Source organism: Rhinolophus hipposideros (genome assembly GCF_964194185.1).
Source record: "Rhinolophus hipposideros genome assembly, chromosome: 6".
NCBI lineage: Eukaryota > Metazoa > Chordata > Mammalia > Chiroptera > Rhinolophidae > Rhinolophus > Rhinolophus hipposideros.
In genome coordinates this window covers 9,253,793-9,276,378 of record NC_138052.1, presented here as the reverse complement: position 1 = coordinate 9,276,378, position 22,586 = coordinate 9,253,793, and the positions used below count along the sequence as shown (strand labels likewise).

Genomic DNA, 22,586 nt, shown 5'->3' with positions numbered 1-22,586 from the left:
ATGAATAATTTCTTTAGTTAGGAGGTACATATGAAGAGGAAAGCATTCACTTGATGCGCTGAATGAAAAATAAGGAGACCATCTCTGGGATGACATCAGAAAGTTGAGTGATGATACTTCGTCGTCTCCAGCTAGATACTGGAACACTCACAAATATAATTTTGAATCAAACTGAAAAGTGAATCAGTTTTTTTTTTTTTTAACATAGCAATGTATCATGGCCCTTGTAAAAACAAAGGTGGTAGCATAATGTTAACTGTTTGAGACTGTCAACCAGTAGTTAATAGAAAATGAGAATTCTGTTTGAAGTTAGATTCATGATTCCATTCTTCTACTTACAGAATTAAGCTCAGAAAATTGTATGTGCTTTGTGATAGGTAGTGGGTGAAATAGCAGTTAACAAAATACAGAATCTGTTCCCAAAGACCTTGAAGTCTAGTGGAATGGTTTTCAATCTGGGTCTGAACTGGAATCATCTGGAAAGCCTAAGAACATAGGTTCCGAAATTGGAATCTCCAGGAGAGTGGGACCCTGGCACCTATATTTCTATCTTCATTATTTTTTATAACTCGTTAGTGTGGAAGTTTTCAAACATCTACTAAGTACAGAGACTAGTATAGTAAACTACTTGTACTCATCAGTCAGCTTCAACAATTACCAATTTATAGCTAATCTTATTTCATCTATATCCCTACCTTCTCTTCTGCCTTGAGAACTTTGAGGCAGATGCTATATATCATTTAACTTCACTTGTAATGAGGTTAAATGAAGTCACTTGAAATTTTCTTAAACAATCATTCCTTAATATCAAATCCAGTCAATGTTCAAATTTCTCCTGTTTTCTTAATGTGTTTTTTAAATGAGGATCCAAATAAGGTCCATATGTTTCAATCAGTTGATATGTCTCTTAGGTCTCATAATTTATAGGTTTCTTTCTCCATCACTCTTTTTTCTTGCAATTTATTTGTTGGAGAAACTGAGTGGCTTATCCATAGAACTAACTACAGTTTATATATTGTTGATGGTGAATCTTTGTGGTGATGTTCAGCATAGTCTTCTGTCTCCTGCATTCGGGAGTTAGAAGGCTTTTTTTGGCAAGACGACATCATTGATGGTTATCTGTCTTTTTCAAGATGCTCATACTATCAGGTTGTCTGGGGGCTTTGTTTTGCTTTTTGGTTTTTTTTGTAACATTAGTGGCCCTTGCTGCTCAGTGTCTAGATTTCTTAATTCATGAGAAGTTGCAAAATTGTGGTAGACCAAATTCTATCATTCCTTGATTTGTTAGAGTGTTTTATAAAGGGAAATTTTGCTTCATTTATTATCTGGTCCCCCCATGGTACAGTTTGTATAGGAGAAGCAAGATACACTTTTAATTCTTTCCCTTTACTTACCTTTATTTTTTAAATAATGAGTTGTTTCACTGGTCCTCCAAAAGTGACCAATAAGGTGCTTTTTTAGTATCATTGTGAACAAATTTGATGTACGCATTGCAGTTATTGTTATCTCTGTTGATCTTTAATTGTCCATCTTTGACCAATCTCTTTACATTGGCTTCCAAGCATGTGTGTGTGTGTGTGTGTGTGTGTGTGTGTAAATTATTATTTTTGTAGCTAGCAGTGTTTATTGTTAAACCACAAAAAGAACCTCTGGGAAGGGTTTCTACTTTAATGCCTTACTTTCTAGAATCAGTGTTCGCAATGGAACGTTAGAGAGACAATATTTCCTTAATTGAACATTGATGACATTTGTGGCATAGTATGTATTATGGAAAATTGTTTAAAATGTGTCCTCATTTTTATTTCTTAAAACTCTTCCCTCATCATTCATTCATTCCTTTATTCATTCTCTGGGCATTTGTAGGTCTCTAATATGTGTAGACCCTGGAGATACATGAGTAAGACACCACCTCTCTGCCCAATGAGTGCTTGTGAGATTGTTTACAGATAACTACAAGTTTGTGTTGTCATTAAAATGACAGTGATGTAGGGATTCAATGCAGGAAGGGAAGTGCTGTCAACTCACATTCTCACATAAGCTGGCACATTCATTTATATAGTCCCTCAGTTTGCTTATTTTGTCGCACCTATTTAATAGTTTGGTGGTGATGCTAAGAGATAAGACTCCATATTGAATCTCAGTACTAATAGAAATGACGTCCACTGAATAGACAGTGTCACTGCATTTTACTTATTCAGCATTCACAATCTCTGTGATCCATCACAGAGATTCCTGTGTTACTTCACATGTGAGAGGGGGAGGGTCCTTCATGACCCTATTTTACATGGAATTGTTCCTAATTTGGATAGTAACGGGAAGTGGTATGAATAGTGGGGATTTGTCTTGATGCTTAGAATAGTGTCAGCACACTCATCTACTTGTTAAAAGGCAGATTCTGAGTCATAAGTAATCTATGGAGACACGTTAAGACCAGATATCCTGGTTTTCATCCAAATCTTCCCATTAGATTTAGCATCTATTAATGATTCTTGCCTGAACCAATCTTTACTGGGATAGTTGCAAAATGTTGATTTTTGCAACTCAGGTGCACCCCGACCGTGTATCAGTCTGCCTTTGGTGTTCTATTGTAAGCAAGAGCCCTCCCTTCTCCCTTGTTGAATAGTTCTCAGTGCGTTTTTTTATGGTTTCTTCTAGAAAATTGACTCCGTTCTTTGAAAATAATACCTCAGAATTACGAGTTTGAAAGCGTTCCCCCCAACCTGAAAGATTATTTTTCCATTTTCATACAATACAGTAATTTGTAGAAACAAGGCGGCCTCAGAGAAATTGTGTGACAGTTCGATGGTCTGGGGGTTCCAACCTCATGAACCAGCCTCAGCTCTGTGGGAAATCGTTGTGGACCAGGAATTAGGCCAAAAGCAGTTTCACCTTCCTACACTGAAGCCTTTGGGGGAGTCTGCTCCTTATCCCATTTATTCTATTTTAGTCACAATTCAAGTGTGCTTAATTATGCAGTTAATTGCTTAGGACACTTATTAAAAAGCACATAATTAGAAAAGGGGAGTGGGAAGAAGGCCTGGGACAGGCAAGTGACTGATGGTCCAATGAAAGGGGAAGGACAGGCAGACACGATCGGCGCTCAGGGCCCACGGCCTGTTCACGTAACTAACTTTCGTGGTGGTGATGAATGGTCCTTACATCAAGAGAAGGTTTAATTATGCTCAGTCTGCTCTGTTTAACGAGATGGACAGCTATAATACGTGAACAATGACACACAAAAATGTCATATATGTGATCTCAAACAGATTTTAAATATAGGACTATGTGGATTAAAATACTGGCAGGAAGTACACTGTTGATAGTGAATATCTGTGGGTGGCAGGATTGTAGGTGATATTTTTCTTTTTTAAAAATAGTTTTGTGTATTTTGTAAATTTTCTACTGACCATTGAAGAGGTTCAGAATATGCCACCCCTAAATCTGCTACTTTGGCATAAAGATTATTTGGAGCTAAAGACAGCTGAGAAAGAACTAGACAAAAACTCTGCCCTCCCTTCTCTACCAGGCAGGGGGCAGGATGATTCTTAATTGCCCGAGACAACTCTAGACTCTAATCTGTACAGAGCAGGTACTAGAGGGATCTACACTACAAACCTTACTAGCTCTTACCTTCCGTTAGTTTCCCCCATATATTTACCCTCCCACAATTTGCCACCTCTAGATGTGCACAGTCCCTTTCCTTTGTCTTGTCACTTCTCCACAAAATGTACTGTTCTTTTGTTAAGATGCTTTATAAGCCCAGCTTTTAACTGGCCCCTTTGGTTACTCATCACTGCGTTCTCCTGTGTGTATGCAAGATACACAAGTTAATCAGCTTCTGTTTGTTTTTCTCTTTTCCCTTCTCTTTGTTTTCTCATTGATCTGTCTGAAGTCTAATTTTTAGAGCCTCTGCCAGTGAACTAAGATGGGTTTGTTTTTCCTGTCCTACTTTTTTTTTTTAGGTTACCTTGCATGCTAAATACTTTAAAAGATATTTTACACATTCAGAGTACTTCTTGTTCAACTCCTGGTCTTTTGATAATTAATTTTTCTCACATTTTGATTTTGCCTTGGTTAAAAATGATCAGCTAATACTTTTGTAAGAGCTGTCTGAGAAGTCCTACCTGTGATGTGTGCTGACTCTCGTGTGTGGTGCTTTTCTTAGCACTGGTAGGTTAGAAGCCTCCACTCTTGTTAGTGGGCTTTAGCTGTGACAATCCTGAGCTGTCGCGTTGTCCCCTAGAGAGGTTGTGTTTAGTGCTCTGCCTCTTCCTCCAGCATTACCGTCAGCCTGGGATTACTTTTCATGTTTTTTCTTGGCTTTGGACAAGTGCTGTGCTTACGGATTTTCAGAGCTCAGGTAGACAGTCTTTCTCATCATCTTCCCCTGGTGGTGGAAGATGTTTTTCTGGTCCATTTTTTACCTGCAGGTGTGTCTTCCTTCCAGGGTCTTGGCTTCTCAGGTCTCACCTGAGAAGAGGCCTCAGTTCTGACTCCCGCCTGGTACAGGGCTCTTGTCCCAGCCTGTGTGTTTGTTAAATCCTATGTCACCGAGGGGAGCAGCCGTCCAGGACTCCAGAACGGTCGTCAGCTGTTACTGCTCTGATTTCTTTTCTCCCAGCATGGGGATTTCGTCCTTTCTTCTGAGCTTGCCTGTGCGTGTAAGAGAACGTCTCCAGCTTGGAAGCCTACCGAAACCACCTGGGAAGCTTTTAGAGGTTGCCATGCCCAGGGTGCATCCCATACCAGTTTCATCAGCATCTTTGGGGTGGGGCTCAGGCATCAGGATGGTTTTAGAGCTTCCCAGGTGATTCCATTGCGCAGCTGAGGATGGGAACCACTGATTTAAAAAGATGTTGTTTTATGTTACCCAGTGATGTGTGTTTGTGTGTGCTGTGTGTATTTATTTATTTTTCTAGTGGGGGTATTTTCAAGTGACTGTGTCAGAAGTAAAGGAAATAGGAGCTCATCATGTTGTAATTAGAAAAAAAAATCCTCTTAAAATTAGATAGGAAGGAAACCAACTTTTATTAAGTTCCTACTGTGTGGTCGGCACTGTGCTTAGGTGTTTCACAGGTTATCTCGTATTAATACTCAGAAAAATCCTGTAAGGTTGCTGGTGGTTTACTAGTTTTTGCAGATAAGAAAAGTGGCTTAGAGAAACTGAAAAGCTAGTTCCAGTCACGCAGCTCACGTGGCAGAGCTGGACTCAGGCCCATGTTCTTTTTCCTTCCTCTGTGGAATAAAGAGATTTTCCCATACAGATTATTTAAAATGAAACTTGGCATTTGGGTTAGAGTAAGTTCCAGGTAGTATCTGTCAAATTTACTTATTCAGAATACCTTATCGTCCAGGGGTGGTCTGTCTCACTTCTGATGAGGTTAAACTGATTTTGACTAATAAGATTGCTATTTTAGAAAAGTTGAACTCATTTCAGTTCATCACTTTAACTGTACTTGAAGTAAAGAATTTATTAATAGTTCTTCTTTTAAGTATATCGTGTGTCATGAAGTGGGGGGAACTCATTATGAAAAATGCATGTACTTATCCCTCTTCAGATCACCTCCTAGTCCCCATGGAGGGCTCTGTGAGTGGGTGTGTGTTTGGAGGGAGAGGTACAGGGAGTGTTAGAGTGAGAACACAGAGCGCGTGAGGTCCCCGAGTCCTGAGGTTGTCTGTGATTCTTGATGACTCCAGATAGGGGTAGGAAACTCGGGCTCGGAGCTCTTTGGTGGCTTCACCTCGGGGAAGCCATGTTGAGGATATATTGACCTTTGTGGCAGGCGGTCACCCACCCGCCCTCATGATACAGGTGTGGAATGCCTATCCCCTCTGTCGGCTTGCCTTCGCTCTGGCTCTGCTGTGGTTAAACGACTTCCAGAGCTGCTGGTGGACTTTATCGCTGCCTGAAGCCTAGAAGAACGATTCTCTGTTGGAATGTCTGGGTTGGGCTTTTCTGGAGCGTATGGATTTCAGTTGGGTAGAAACCACAAACCACCCCTAAATTTCTGTCTTTGTCATTGGCAGCTCTTCAACTGGGTATTTCTGTCCGTGTGTCGCAACCTCAGGAAACCAGCAGGATGGCTGCAAACAAAAGTAAGAGCCAGAGCTCCTTGGCCCTTCACAAGGTGATCATGGTTGGCAGTGGAGGGGTTGGCAAGTCGGCTCTGACACTTCAGTTCATGTATGATGAGGTAAGACACGTCAGGCACAGGCTGCCTTTGTCCTCGAGTCTGCTTCAGCAGTGTCCCTTCTCCAGTGGTGTCCGTGTGCCCGTTCTGCCATGTGCATAGAGGACCAGGGGGCAAACTCGTGCTAAGGTGGTTTCTGAATAGCTTTAGAAGGGGTCTAACCAGCATAAGGTCTGGGTTGCTGATTTTCAGTAAGTATTTCAACTCTGGCTGGGATGTGAGGGGCCCTTCTAGCATTATTTCCATTGTTATACTTTGAGCTGTCTTTCTAACAAGAGCAAGAGAGGAGGGAGGGACCTTTGTACAGATATTTCTAAAGAACAGGTCTGATACCTAGTTTTGTGAGCGTCCATTTGGGGAGCTATTGAAAGGGAGAGCTACTGATGTTCATTGCAGCTTTGTTTACGGTGGCCAAGACATGGAAACAACCAGTGTCCTTCGATAGATGATTGGATAAAGAAGATGTGGTATATATACACAACAGAATACTACTCTGCCATAAGAAAAGATGAAATAGTGCCATTTGTGACAACAGGATGGCTCTTGAGATTATTATGCTAAGTGAAATAAGTGAGACAGAAAAAGTCAAGAACCATATGACTTCACTCATGTGGGATATAAAACTGAAAACAACAAAGTAATAAGACAAATAAACAAAAACTCATAGATGCAGATAATAGTTTAGTGGTTACCAGAGGGTAAGGGGGGAGGGGATGGTAGATGAGGGTAAAAGGGATCAAATATATGGTGATGGAAGGAGAGCTGACTCGATGGTGAGCACACAATGTGATATATAGGTGATGTATTGCAGAATTGTACAGTTGAAACCTATATAATTTTACCAACCATTGTCACCCCAATAAATTTTAATTAAAAAAAAAAGAAAAGGGAGAGCTAAGTTGTCATAAGACTTAACGTTTTCTCAACAGATAGACCTCAGGTTCTCTCTAGTTCTCTGCAGTAACAAAGTGAAGACTGCACCATCCTAGCCCAAAATTGCCATCACTCAATGTATATAAGGTAACTGGTGCTGAGTCCAGTATGACAATAGAGTTGATTCCTGTGGCAACGAATGTCCCTTCTTGATGGCCATCGCTGGTATTACAGGCAGAGTATTCCGATTAGAACTTAAACATCAGAGCCTCTCACTTGCATCATATTTCCATGTGGTCATGTGCTTTACAAAATTTGCGAAAGAACCACAGTTTTTGGTTAAGATCATTATCTCTTTCCACTAGACTTTCTGTCCAAATTCCTCTTACGTTGGGAGGTGTTGGAGTGGCCATGGGCATTTTTGGCATCTAGTTGAGGGAAGTTGAATTAAGGATACGTGGAGTTGGGGATTAATGGTATCCACTTCTGTGGTTTGGAGTCACTTTGGACCTGGGGTCCAAACCAGCCATGTAGGAATGGCTTCTGGGAATATTCCTCCCGAGCGCTGCGCTGACTCACCTGCATTGTGATGTGAGGCGCAGCGTCAGGGGTGTAGCTTGGTACGAACATTGCCAGTGCACCTGGCACTGAATGTGTGGGCTGTGGAGGAGAAACAAGCGTCGAAACAAATGGAGCTAAAAACTGGAAAGTCCTTCCAGATCTTACAGGGAAGCACAATAGAGATATCCTAAATTTGACGACAGTCCTAAAACTTGCATTACTAGTAATGTCAAGTAGTTGTGAAGCTGAAAAAAACCTTTCTAAACTATCACTAAAAAGAAATGTGGATCAACTAGGCTAGAGGAAAAACTAAATGATTTTTTTAAATTCTCTATAGGAAATATTTCAAAATCATTGACATATGACAAGATAATCAAAGAATATATAGCACACACAAAAAAATAGGAAGGTATTCTAGAGGTATGGTCATTAATATACCAGGCAGTTAATTAATAAAAATGTTATTTTTGCTGGATTTTGTGATATTTGTGTTAATTTTCTATTGCTGTATAACAAATTACCACAAGTTCAGATGCTTAAAACAACACATACTTGTTCTCTGCGGTTTCCGGGCGTCAGGAACCTGGCATGGCTCAGCGGGTGCCCTGCTCAGGGTCTCACAAGGCTATAGTCAGGCGTCAGCTGTGGCTGTGCGCACAGCTGAGGCTCCGGTCCTCTTCTAAGCTCTCCGGTTGCTGGCAGGTGTAGGACGGAGGCCCAACCTCCTAGAGGCCGCCACAGGGCCTGCTACCAGGCCCTCCCAGAGGTATTCATAGCATGGCCGCTTGCTTCTTCAAGGCCAGCAGCAAAGTCTCTGCTTAGCCAAGACAGAGTCTCACATAAGGAAACGTAGTCATGGAGTAATCTCATGTCCGTTGCCATATTCTGTTGGTTAGAAGCCGGTCACAGGATTGTCTGCGATCAAGGGAAGGGCATCGTCCAAGGCTATGACTCACGGAGGGCCACCTGAGGGGGTGTGCACCACAGTATGTGTCCATCTGAAAAACTGTGTAATGGATTTTGATTTCTCCTTCTAGATATTCACTTTTCTATCCAATATTTGTAATTTTGTATTTTCTTAAAGAGGGGCCCCAAGATGAATAAGCTTCAGACTGAAACCTTGATGGTCTGAGTCATACCAGGCTATATTGTAGAATGAGAAACTTTTGTTTTCGCTTTTTTCTAAAGAAAGAAATGTTTTGTTTTTTGTTATTGTTGTTGTTTTAAATTTTATTGGGGAATATTGGGGAGCAGTGTGTTTCTCCAGGGCCCATCAGCTCCAAGTCATTGTCCTTCAATCTAGTTGTGGAGGGCACAGCTCAGCTCCAAGTCCAGTCGCTGTTTTCAGTCTTTAGTTGCAGGGGGCGCAGCCCACCATCCCAGGTGGGAATTGAACTGGCGACCTTGTTGTTAAGAGCTCGGGCTCCAACCAACTGAGCCATCCAGCTGCCCGAAAGTTTTAAATTTTGAAGTCGTATTTATGTATTATTTTTTTGTTGCTTTTGATGGTGTATCTTAAGAATGCATTGCTAAATCCAAGGTCATAAATATTTACACCTATGTTTTTTTCTAAGAGTGTATAGTTCTTGCACTTATATTGGGTCTTTGTTCCATTTTGAATTAAATTTTGTATGTGATGTGAAGTAGGGATCAAAATTTGTTCTTATGCATGTGGAGATCCACTTCCATATACCAGCACCAATTCAGTTTTAACAGCACATTCACTACTGTCATTAATTTAGTCTTTTCTGAATCATTAAGGTAATTATTTGTTTGGTGTATAATATAACATAAAGACAATAGCTTTGAAATATTAGTATCATTATTACTAAATAATACAAGCACTGAAGGAAGTTTACCATTTCTTGGAAATTTTTTTGTCCTTAGTGTCTTTTAGTGAGATGCATTCTATCAAAACATTCTGTTCTGAAGTCTCTGGAAATAATTCTATGTGGCTACATTACCCATTTAATATTCATTTAGTTTCACTTACTTTAGTTTTTTTGTTTAACAGCTTTTGAATTTGTTTTGTTTGTCCTTCCTTCCAGGGTGATTTTTGGCACATATATAAATACATATATCCCTATACATACATATATGGATATATATATGGATATATATGTATGGATATATGCATGGATATATGTATTTATATATGTGCCAAAACATGCTCATTATATATATGTGTGTATATGTGTATATATATTACATATAGATGTATATGTATGTAATATATATCTTATTTTTTATTCTCCTGCTTTCCTTGTACAAACAGTGGGCTGTTATATTTTGGATATCTTTACATATCAGTACATAATGTTCTTGCTCATTTTTAATAGCTGCATGGTATTCCATTATGTGGGTTCCTGTTGCTGGGCACTTGGGTGGTTTTTAATCTTTTGCTATTACACACAATGCTACAGTGAGTAACCTTGGATGTTCTCATGCAGGTCTTTCTGTAGATTAGGTTCCTAGTTGCAGGATGGCTGAGACAGAGGACAAGTGCATCTCTCGTTGTATTAGGTGTTGCCATATTCATGTCGGAGGACTGCGCTGTTCCCCACGCCCTCTAGCCATGTACAAGGCTACCTTTCCCCCAGGGTCTGTGGTCACACTTGGGGATATTTGCTGTTCTGGTAGGTGAAATGCAGTATCGCAATGCAGTTACAATTTTTGTTTTCTTTATTAGTGAGGATGAACACCTTTTCATATATTTAACATCATATGTACTTATTTTTCTGTGAATTGCGTATTGTTTCCCAGTGGATTGTTGATTATTTTTTCCCCTTTCCCTGTTTCTAGAGACTGTTTGTATATAGCTCTTGGTGACATGGCTTCAATATTTTCCTTGTTCATCATTTGTCTTTGTTTATGATGCGTGTGCCAAACAGAAGTTTTTCTTTTTGTTTGTTTCTTTTTTATGTAGTCTAATTTATGAATTTTTTTCTTACATGGCTTCTGGATTTTGAGTCATAGTTAAAAAGGCCTTCCCCACTTCAAGGTAATAAAGGGATTTCACCCACATTTTCTCCTAGTACTTGAGGGTTTTATTTTTCACATTTAATCTTTGACCCATTTGGAGTTTATCATGTATAGTTATTTAAACCTCTTGTATCTCTTGCCAAGTAACTTTTCAGATGGCTTGTATACTTCTGTTGATTATGAATAAGAGTTCCTCTTTCGCACCCTTGCCAGTGTTTGTATTAGAATTTTTTACTGACAACAGTATTGCCCAGTGTTCTGCTCTGTGCTTGGCTCCCTCATCTGTAACATAGGATATCTGCTCTTGTTTAAAAACAAAATAAAAAATGGTAGAACAGAGAGCAGTAAACAGAAGTGTTCTATACGGAGTTATTTTTATTTCATGGTGCTGCACACATAGCATGATAACTTCAGGCCCTCGTACCACTCAGCTGGCAAAGCAGGCAGAGTTCTCAAATGCTGATATTTGTTTTTGTGGCAGATTTTATTCCCCTTAAAACTTTGTTAATTTCTGATAATGCTGTTTATTTCCACAGTTTGTGGAAGACTATGAACCCACCAAAGCTGACAGTTACCGAAAGAAAGTAGTTCTCGATGGAGAAGAAGTCCAGATAGACATTCTGGACACCGCTGGACAAGAAGACTATGCAGCCATTCGAGACAACTACTTTCGGAGCGGGGAGGGTTTTCTCCTGGTGTTCTCAATTACAGAACATGAATCGTTTACAGCAACTGCCGAATTCAGGTATTTCAGAAATAGCTTCCAGCCCCCAGCAGGCATTTTGCCTTCCTTTCTTGTGACTTGGCTTCCAAGGAATTTGGGGCTGAGCATTGTGGTACGTAGAAGGTTGAGCTTGTGATTAGGAAGAATCTGTCCAAAGAATTTTCTGGAGCTTTTTGAATCTTGGCACATCGTAGTCCCCCATTTGTTTTAATCTCTTTGGACTTCCCTTTTTTATAATAGTTTCTGACTATAAATTACCTTAAGATTCTGTTGCCCCTAAACAGGACAAAGCCATTCTGTGTAGTCAAGAACCTGTCGTTCTGTTTTCATATAAATCCTGAGAGACAGTGATTGGTAAGAGTTAACCATCTTTTATCTTTTTCATAACTTTGCTGGAAAAGTAATGAGTTTGATCTATTTTGAGGTTTATGAGACATTGTCAGCAGAGTGAAAGATGTGAGTCAGAGGGACCATTTGCTGCAACCGTAAGGTAGAAAGAACCAGGCAGATCTGGGTTTGAATCTCTGCCCTGCCATTGACCAGTTTGGTGACTCTGGGAAGGTTTATTTAGCATCAGAGATGCTGTTTCTTTATCTGAAGATGCGTTTGTTTTTGTTTATTGGTGAAAGCAATGAAATGTTGCTTAAAATTATGAATTCCGTAAGGGCAGGAACAGTAGCCACCCTTCATTGTGTCGTATCCCCAGGCCTTCTCACATGGTCACATGGTCCTTACATAGTGAGCGGAACACTCACTGCTATAACCCATTGGAAAATGTGCTACTTGGGGCGGCCGGTTTGCTCAGTGGTTAGAGCGCAGTGCTCATAACACCCAGGAGGCCGGTTTGATTCCCACACGGGCCAGTGAGCTGCGCCCTCCACAACTAGATTGAAAACAACGATTTGACTTGGAGCTGATGGGTCCTGGGAAAAAAACACACTGTTCCCCAATATTCCCCAAGAAAAATTAAAAGAAAAAAAAGGAAAACGTGCTAGTTCATATACCTTAAGTTTATTTTGTTATAAGGAAATAGTGAGCCATTAGGCATACTTCTTATGGGAGTTCTAATGGGAAGGATATCTTTCTCTTTACCCTGTAAGCTTCCCATTTGTCTTACACCATTGCCATTTTAAATCTATCCTTATAAACATCTGTCCAGATGACTTTTTATTTTAAGAACCAGATCTAGAGTCTAAAGGAACTAAAAAAAAAAACCGAACAGTAATTTTTTTTTTATTCTTTAGTAAGTTTGTCAGAAATTAAGGTGAAAATGAGGAAGCTAAATATCCCCCTAAGATTTGGAGGGAGGCCGGAACGGGCCAGAGAGGCCTCAAGGGGTGAACTGCCGTAACCCAGCAGAGACTTGAAAGTGGGGTATCAGTTCTCTGAAACCATAGTGTGCGCGCTGTGATGATCTGTCAAATGACTAGGGCTCCGTGTGAGAAGTCCTAATTCTTACACGTCTCTGACATACCTAGAGACTTCTGTATGTGGATGTGGCCCATGGATTCATAACTGTGTTTGCGGCTACATGACCCTGTTTTATGCCTCCCTGAGGTAAAACAGGACAGGTGCAGACACTGCCTGATTTTCCTCCTGTCCTGAGCCGCTTCATTTCCTGTTGCCCTTTGACTCATCAATAAACGAAATGTTGGGCAGTAGAAGAGTCATCTCCAGGGTATAGATGGTTCCACCCTGTCCTGTCCTTCCAAATCACCACACACACACACACACACACACACACACACACACACACACACGTGCATACATGCATGTGCATGCGCACACTCACGGATAATATGCATTCCCATAGAGTTGGAACAGAGTCTCATCTCATCTTAGGAGAAGGGTTTTGGTTGTGATGAGAGAAGAGGGATCCTTAGAAGGAAAAGGACAGGACCACCTAGAAGGAAAAGGAAGGGAAGCTTCTTCTTCTGACTTGAACCCTGACATTTAGATACAGGTCTCAGCGCTGTCCAGCTTTCTCATGTCATTGGAATCAAAAGAATGGAGGTAGATTATCTGAGCCTTTGTGGTTAAACTCAGTCACTTTACTTTATGCCTGTTAACAGTTTTAAAATAGAGCATTTCTGTGTTTATCGTCCAAATGGAAAGATCCCAATATAAAACAAAATGTTAATACACTCTTAGCTTGACACTTTTCCTGGGCATACTCCATAAACTAGAGAGAAGGGTTTGTTACAAGAGACCAGAACTTGGTACTCCCATGTTTGGATCAATGTGTTTAGTAAAGAGGTGATTTGACACGCCTCTGGAAGTCGAGTGAGCCAGAAAGCTATCAGTTTTTGTGTTTATAGTTTATGTTGATCACATAACTTCTGAATATAGTGTGCTGTTTGACCCTTGTTGAAATATATGGGCTAGCAAAGCTACTTAGAGGCAGTTTTCAATTACCTACTTGCTTTTCTTCTTTTCGTTTTTCTTAAAATATTTGATATCTGGTACATCAGTTGACTATATGGAAAAACTTTTTAATATTTTTATTATTATGAAATGTTATCCTATATCACATAAAAATCAGTGCCGATCTCCACCAAATACATTTTTAAAGGGATCTCTTTTTGGAATGTATTTGAATGTAGAAGTAGAAATGTCCCTACTAGATCAAAATAGTGCAAATGGAATAATTTTTTTAAATATTTGGTTTTGATTAATAACTTTATAGAGTTGATTATTTTTAGTGGAGGTTAAATTTAATGTTCTTTCAGAGGGGATACTTTTGAAGTACTTTTCCATAGGCCTTGCAGTATTTCCTTTCATTTTTTTGGTTCACTTTGTAGTAGAAAAATAATGCACATTAAACACAATTACTGTCTAACACAACAGTTCCCCACCATTCTGTGGCCTGTAACATTTACTGTGTCTAAATGGAAACCCCAGTAGGGGGTGGGTGGAGGGGACAGGTGCGTACACACATAGATAAAATTGAAACAGAAGTATCACAAAACCATACTTACTTTAGAGGTAGAGGTTCCCTCTGATGTTCCTTTTTTATGCTATTGCAGTGAGAAAAAAAATTGCTGGTTGTGACACACTAAATTGATTTCAAGATATGCTAATAGACTGCACACACCATCTTCCATATGAAAAACAGTGGATTTCATAGCTTTTATTCTCACAAAGAAATTATACCATTTTTTCAAGGGGACTATTAAGCATATAATATTTATCATATTATATGATACTTCTTTCAGTTTGTTTTGATCTCAGAGGTCCCCGGGACTTTTTTGTTTTTTTACCTAAGCATAAACTGGGGACCCTGTTGACATGCAGAACCTGGGCGCCCACCCAGACATTTCCTTACTCCCGCAGGGCTACTGTGGGGCCCAGAAGTCTATATTCATGAGAAGCACGCCAGGTCATTCTCAGAATCAGACTTTGAAAACCCTTGTCTCGTTTATGACAGGATCTGGGGAGTACCTCCGTCCTTGGGACATGCCCTGAGAGCAGCAGGTTCTCCTTCTGCCTTTGGAAAGCCTTTCATTTTAGATGCTTTATTTTTGATGTAACGCCTTAGGGAACAGATCCTCCGCGTTAAGGCTGAAGAAGATAAAATTCCATTGCTCGTGGTGGGAAACAAGTCGGACTTGGAGGAGCGGAGGCAGGTGCCGGTGGAGGAGGCGCGGAGTAAGGCGGAGGAGTGGGGCGTGCAGTACGTGGAGACCTCGGCCAAGACGCGGGCCAACGTGGACAAGGTGGGCGCGCGCCGCGTGCTTCTTGGAAACAGACTTGAGAACCAGCAGAACGCAGACGCCTGCTCTGTTTGGTTTTAAGGGAACCATTTATGGAAACTAGAGGAGGACTGATTTTTTTTCCAGCTGTACGTCATTATAGTGAGAAGCACGGGGAGGGTTTGACCCCGGATTTAAAACAACCCAGACCCTTTTCAGTTTGTCACCAGCCTTGTTAGAGTATGCTTAATGTCACCACAGCCCTTGGAAGTACGGTGAGATGAGGTCCTTGGTTTGTAAAGACTGGGCTGGAAGGATGGACATAAATATAGCAGGTCCTCAAATAACAGTTTCCTTCAGTGTCCTTTTGTTATAACATTGCTGAGATGCCATAGGCACTTAACTCTTGTTTATACCAATTAGCCTGTGGTAAAATTGGTTTAGTTTGCTTAGGGTCGCAGAACATACGAGTAGCCACAACATTAAGCGAGGACTTGGCTGTAGCCTCCCGTCCTCTCTCATGTTCCATAGCTCGTGGTTCTTCAGGCGCAGGGCTGGGGGTGCCGGCTGCTGCTGGGGAGTCCCCCAAAGGAAAAAGGCTTGTCTTCATTTTTCTCTCATTGAGTTATTGGTTAGATTTGTTTTTTTTCACCTTATCGTCCACAGGCAGAGCAACATGTTCTGTCTCTAGGATTGAGTCTCTACATAGTATTTACCCTCAGGAATCAACTCTCCAGAGATTTCTTTTCTCTCCCTTACCAATCCCCAGCGTACTTTCTCACTCAAATCTCAGAAGCTAATGAAAGGATGACGTTGATATTGATGAGCGTTGACAGTTTGAGAATCCACCTATCAATGACTGCGATCGTTAGATCTTTTTTGAAAAAATTTAGCCTCAAAATAGTTGTCATACAGCTAAAACAGACAACCTGAAAATGAGGCTTTCCCTGTGCCTTCACCTTGCTCATCAGCTCTTACTTCATAATTGATACTCTTGTAAAATCTAAACCCATTTCTCTTCGGCAGCCATGCAGTGGGTATGTCTGCTCTGCGTCATGCAGAATCAGCGTCTGAATCCTCCAGTCAGCCTCTCATGTCTCTTTCTTATGGCGAAAAAATTCTCCTTTACCTCTTACCTAAAGAGGGAGAGGTTTATAACCAGCTTTCCTTTAGCTTGAAAGGCTACAAAAGGAACATTGGTATTTACAATGTTGTTTTAGAAGGGGTTCAGTTTAGAAACACTTTGGCAGCACCTACAGCGTAATCTGTTTAGTTGTAGCCTGCAGTGTAATGTGTAGTCACTTGTCAGCCACTTTTTCTTCGTTTTATTATCTCAACTCTTATGTTGATTCTTATGCTATTCCAAATCTCTTTCTGTCAAATTGTTTCCTAGCTGTAGAAAACACAGGAAATCTAGACATGTATTTCATCTTCAACAAAATCAGGCAGGTCTTCTCAGCATGGAACTGCATTGTTTTGATGGATGGTTCTGTTGCACAGTGGCTCGCCATCTCCCCTTCCTTCTCTCGACCAGCTTGACCTGCCAAACAGGAACCAGCAGAAACTTATGACTGGCAGCATTGTGTTCATTTGTAAACAATGTACACGAAAGGAGATTGTTGATAAGATCAGCCGATGAACAACTTTGTCATCGTTTTAAGTTGGACACACTCCATTACCCTCCTCCTGACTTTTGCTGTTAGAACAGAAAGAAAAACCTGTAACATATGAAGCGCTTCACTGTTACTGTTATGGGTGGGGTGCTTTCCTGAGAGGCTGGAGAAAAGGGGGTGCTTAAGTTTAGAGGGGGCCCTTTTCTGAGCCCTGAGCTGGTGGGAAATGCTCATGAAGTCCCACACAGAAAGCTTGATCTTGCTTTCTACTAAGAAGGTATGTCTTGAAAATAAAGGGAGCTTGTGGTTTTGTGTGGCCGTCCAAAGATAAAAGCCTACATTCCGCTCTCCCACTTTCAGTCTCCGTCATTCTCTAGGAGAAATCTCAAATGTTTCTTTGTAGGAGGCATATTTTGTCTGCTTGAATATAGACAGTACTTTGGCATGATTCTGGCACCAGAGAGTAAAACCCAAACTATTGTGACAAATGATGATCGTATCTAAGTAACACTGGCATCCAGAGGACAAGTCTCGGCAGTTCTTGATAAGGTTTCTTTCAGCTGACACAGCAGGGAATGGAGGAGAGGTTGTTCCTGAGAAGTAGGTAGGGGCATTCATGGGGAGGGGTGCCAGGACACCTCTCTCTCCCCGTTTCCCCGGCTTCTTAGTGCAGGGAGCCTTCGTTTGTTTATGGTTCTTGCCCATTTTCTTCCCTGCCAATGTGTTCCCTAGTCTGCTCTTGGGGAGTTACGCTGGGAATGCTGTCCTGTGTAATAGTGCTACCTTGACAGGGTGATAAGGATTAAATAAGAGACAGGTACTTGTATCGTCCTTTCCTTTTCTGGTGGTTGGAAATGCTAGGAAGTCTGGTTACTATTGTCGCTCTCAATGTTTGTAAATGTCATGAACTGTTGTAGATCCATTCTGTGCTGTTTTATCCTTCATCAAACTATGAGAAGAAAAGATTTTATCATTCTGAAATAAGCTGTGAGTGGTGGTAACAGTGTGATGCTTCTGTCTGTAGGTGGACTGCTTGTATGATATGAGCAGAGATGTTTATACAGTAGAATTAGAATATGTTTTTCATGTTAATTGTTCTTATTTGCTCTAGACCTTTTGTTTCTGATGACATTTGGTTTATAAAAATAACTTTGGCTTTATGCTCAGTCTAATTGCTTCATTATATCATTAAAGGCTTTTTCTTCCCTCTTCTCTTCACCCCTTCTTCCTTACGCCAGGTGTTCTTTGATCTAATGAGAGAAATCAGAGCAAAGAAGATGTCGGAAAACAAAGACAAGAATGGCAAGAAAAGCAGCAAGAACAAGAAGAGTTTTAAAGAAAGATGCTGCTTACTGTGAATGCCAAGATGCGGGAGGAAACCCGTCTCAGCTGAGGACACAGGGCGGGCGGTTAGGAGAAGACTATGGTCCGCTGCTTGGTGTGTTCCCTGCTCACCCCAACTTCATTCACGCAGACTTCTTACACGGGGAAGAATACTTGTGAATCAGTGGCTGGCAGGAGAAATACTTCCTGGACCTTATAATGGACCGGCTACTTTGTCAGGAGTTTGGGGGTTCCCTTTTTTCTCCCTCCCAGAAGTTTAGCTGCGTATATAGTGCTAGAGGTAGGAAATAGTCCAGCGTTTATTAAATGAAAGAGGACTGTCGTAGCACCTCCCCTCACCCCCGCCCCCAGTTTCATAACATTAGCATCTTTTGTTTTGAAATAAAAATGTCTTATTTTGTTAGGTTTTGGGAGAAGGGGTGGGGTAAGACTCCCCCAACCCTTGTCAGCTTAACCGTAGTACTCAGAAAAATCCATTAAACTCTAATGATGCTGAAAAATTCAAAGATTTTTTTTGGATACATTTCTTGGCAATACTCAGTGGATCTGAATCATAGCTAAAAAAAATAAATTTGAATTGGGCCAAAGAGGTCAATACCCAGCTCATAAATTTTCTCCCATATGAAAAATGTAAGTTGTATTTTTTTGTATTTAAATATTGGCCAGTGATAGGCTGTGTTGGCTATTTTCCTCCTTGTAGCATCCTGAATTTTGTGTAGGAGCTTCTTTTTAATAGACTAAGTGAAGACTCAAGAGTAGTATACTTTATAAATGATACACTTTTCTGATCAGATTTTTAAATAATTCTTTTTGCTAAATCCTCTGCTAATTGCCAGTCCTATGGGTAGGCCCCTCCTTCTCCAACCAGTAATAACACATTCTGTCCTCCTGATCAGCTTCTCTTTGCACGCTGAGGTGGGAAAACCTCTTCTTTTGTTTCTTAAAGTAGAACATGAGTTCTTCAAAAGAATGTGATTAGTTAAAATTGTATTCTACAATCATGAAGCCAGATCCTGTGCCAGACATTCTACCTCTCATAGAATTGCTGAGTAATTCTAAATTTAAAATTAGAAGTGGGAAAGGATAAGTCATTGCCCCTTTATCTCTGAGAATTGGCTGCTATTTCTAATATTTTTTTCTGAGACAGCCATATAGTTAGGAAAAGATTTTTATTGATGAGATATTGTTAATCTTTCTTGAATCGATATTCCAATTCAGCAATCAGAAAATTTTCCATCAGGAAAAGAGTGCTGTGATAAAAACCCAGCATTCACATTTTCCCCCCATTTTTCAGAAGTGACATTTTACACACAAGTGCCAAAAATGAATTGGGGTGGAGAGAACAGGAATCTTTGAAATTTATGGTTACTATAGAAATTGTAGAAATTATGAGCTGACTGGAAAACAATCTTGTATCACCTCCCAAAGAACAATGGGCTTTTGAATTTAAAAAAGCAGACAAATATACTTTTTCAGGATTTCAGCCTTTTTACTTTATCCTTTTGTCATACATGTGAAGTGCAAGTATTAAAGAAATTGACAGTATGTTATTCATAATTGTTCTTGTTTGATGTTCGGCAATAGCAGACAAACTTTACTTCAGTTAATCCTTTAAATTGGGCTGTGGGAAATAAAATGATAAGTATAAACCTTAATATTAAGTTCATCTTTCCTTTGGGAGAGATGACTACCCTTCTTAAAATTGAAAGAGTCGGAGATAATCACACTCGTGAATTTTTGACACAACCTAGTTCTTTTTATCCTAGTTTTGCCACCTGTTTGAAATCAGTTCCAGTCAAGAGTCGGTGGATTTGGAATATGTACAAATAAATTAAAGATGGTATGAATTATTTCATGCTATGGAAATTATTCTTGGTATTAGTATATGCTATTAGTATATGTCAAAAATTATATTTAACTGAATAGCAATCAGAAATGGATCTTGCTAACAAAATAATTTATACATGTGAGAGTCTTTTCCATAGAAAATTAAGGAAGAAATGTTATTTATAAACTTGAAGCATAGTTACTTGCTAAATCATTAGCTATTGTGTCCACAGCCTAGCATTGTTTTCCTAAAGTATTCGTTCTAGAAATATGCAAGCATGTGCTTTGTGTCAGGGACTATTCTGTGTGCTGGGATGCGGTGTTGAACAAGGTGGACACGCTCTCCGAGAGCTAATGCTCTAGTGAGGAAAGCTACAAATAAATGAAAACATTAGGGCAAGTGCTTTGCTGAAAATAAAACTGGGTAACATGATAGGAAATGTTTCTGGGCAGTAGAACTGCTTTCGTTTGTAAGCGTCTCCAAGGGGGTGACATTTAAGCTGAGGAAGGAGCCAGCCATGGGAGGAGCTGGTTGGTGGGTGTGGGAACCTTTCAGGCTAGAGAACAGCTGGTCCAGAGGTCCTGAGATGTTCAGGAAAAGATCCCGATGGCCAGCGTATGGCTGGAATATAATGAGGGAGAGGCAGAGTAATAGAAGATGTTACAGTCTATGATTTCATGAAGTGACGTAGGGGAAAAAATACCTTGATGTATTTTTACAAGTATCCTATTTCATCAAATCGAAGCCGCTATTGACTGTCATCATAATTTATATGTTAGGTTGGTGCAAAAGTAATTGCGGTTTTTGCAATTATTTTAAACTTTTAAACCGCAATTACTTTTGCGCCAACCTAATACAGCTAAGAAAAAAAAGCCTGTCCATTAAGTGAGTCCATCCTGATTTCAATGACATAAAAATGTGGGAAAAATGTATGCTTTAGATTAAGTGAATTAGATATAAATGTAAATGACAACTGAAATATAAAATTCACCTCTGGTCTAGAAAGTGACATGCTAAAATGCCATGGAAGCTTAACAGTGGAAAAGTATTAACAGTGGACAGATACTAATATATACAGTTAATGTTAGAGTAGTAAACTTGACTTTGATACTTTTATTTTAAAAATTCGTTAAATTGATCATAATTGTAACTGCATATGCTTTCAAATTCTAACGGTCAGAAGTGCTTGTAATGGAAGCTATCTAGTCTCGCTCTTCCCTACCCCAGGCCTGTTCCTCAAAAGTCATTATCTGACCATTTCTATTCTCAGATCATTCGTTAGGTACGCCCATATTTCTAAGTACTATTTTTATGCCATCGTTGCTTGATTTTCCATCTCAGGCATTCCCGGTGACGATTTGCTGTAGCAGATGACGATTATATCACTTGGTTCCCTCACCCCGTCCCCATTTTTGACAGTGATAATCAGTTTTTAATTCCTCTCTTGGTGACTGTTACGCTTTTTAAAACTATATTTAAACTTCTGTTTCTTATTCGGTCAACTCTTGACAGCATCTCCTGGCCCCCCACTCTGAAAGGGGAGACTATGCCACTCCTGCCCATTACCTCTGGATCTCACCTCCCAGCTTTTGTCACCTCTTCCTTCTCCGTTACAACTTTCACATTATTGAGGGAGATGGCATGAATATCCATTCTGTGACCATAACTCAAGTTTTGCTGCTCTATCTATAGATTAATTCTAAATGTTGAATACCAGTTCAACAACAATTTGATTACTATGACGCATATAATTTTGACTCATTGCCGAGCCAAGGACCTTGTGGTTAGTGCATCTCTTTCATGCCACGGTTCTGACGTTACCACACAAAAGAGCGTTCCTGGTGTCTGGTCAAGTGGGTTCTTTCTGAATCACCCCTTTTTAATTTGCTTCATCTTTAGACTATTTCCTCTGAAGTAGCCCCCACTTTCACACATTTTTCCTGAAGTTTGATTGCTCTTGTTGAGCATAATTATATGCTCTCTTCCCTGATGCCACTTTTTGTTTTCTTTCGGTGCTTAGGATCTGCTTCCCTTCTTCTGAAGACATCCTACTGAGAGCTCAGTGATGGCCTGATCTGATTCAGATTGATTGCTTTCTAGGTCTTCGGCACAGCTGCTGTACTGACATCTGCTTTCATTGGATACTTGGGTTAATTCCAGTTTCGAGTCTCACATCTTCCTTTCTTGGTTTTTACCCTCATTTTGCTGGAGTACATTTTCAGAAAGGGTGCACTAGTGGTAAACTGAGTCTCTTAGTATGTGTGGCAGGATTGTTAGTTTTCTCCTTGACTTAATTGTTCGTTTGGCTTGGAATAGAATTCTGGGTTCAGAATAATTTTTCCTTAGCTCTTGGGAGGCTTTGCTTTATTGTCTTCAAGCATCTATTGTTGCTGTTAGAACTGGTGTTATTCCAATTGTCATCCCTTTAAATGGGTGCTGTGCTTCTCCCCCCACCACTCCGGAATTGTTAGGATTTTCTCTTATCCATGGTGTCTGAAATAGTGATAGATCTAAATGTGGGCTCGTTATATTCATCCTGCCTGATACCCAGTAGAGTCTTTAAAGAAAGACTCATATCTCTTCAGCTCTAGAAATATATTTCTGAATTTCTGTGATTAATTCTTGTTGGCTGTTCTTTCCAGAACTCCCGTTACCAGCATTTGGACCTCCTAGAGTCATGTCTGCCTCATCTTTACCTGTATCTTCCATCTTTATTTTCTCTCAGATTCCTCCTCCCGCCCCCGTCCCTCTTTCCCTCTCCCTCCCCCCTCCTTTCTT

General features: G+C 40.2%; 1 protein-coding gene across 3 annotated transcripts in view; it reads left to right on the top strand.

The window, feature by feature from the left end:
* The window catches only part of RALB (RAS like proto-oncogene B), a 37,211-nt gene extending 16,960 nt beyond the window's left edge, over positions 1 to 20,251 (top strand). For 2 of the 3 annotated variants that reach the window (XM_081051587.1, XM_081051589.1), the window contains 4 exons: positions 6,028 to 6,194; positions 11,144 to 11,352; positions 14,870 to 15,047; positions 17,875 to 20,241. In XM_081051587.1, coding sequence (XP_080907713.1) covers positions 6,081 to 6,194; positions 11,144 to 11,352; positions 14,870 to 15,047; positions 17,875 to 17,994 — 621 coding nt within the window. In that variant the 5' untranslated portion in view covers positions 6,028 to 6,080 and the 3' untranslated portion in view covers positions 17,995 to 20,241. Of the gene's footprint in view, positions 1 to 6,027; positions 6,195 to 11,143; positions 11,353 to 14,869; positions 15,048 to 17,874 lie in introns of all 3 variants that reach the window. The other variant, XM_081051588.1, reaches the window with a different exon arrangement.
* Positions 20,252 to 22,586: the final 2,335 nt, after the last annotated feature.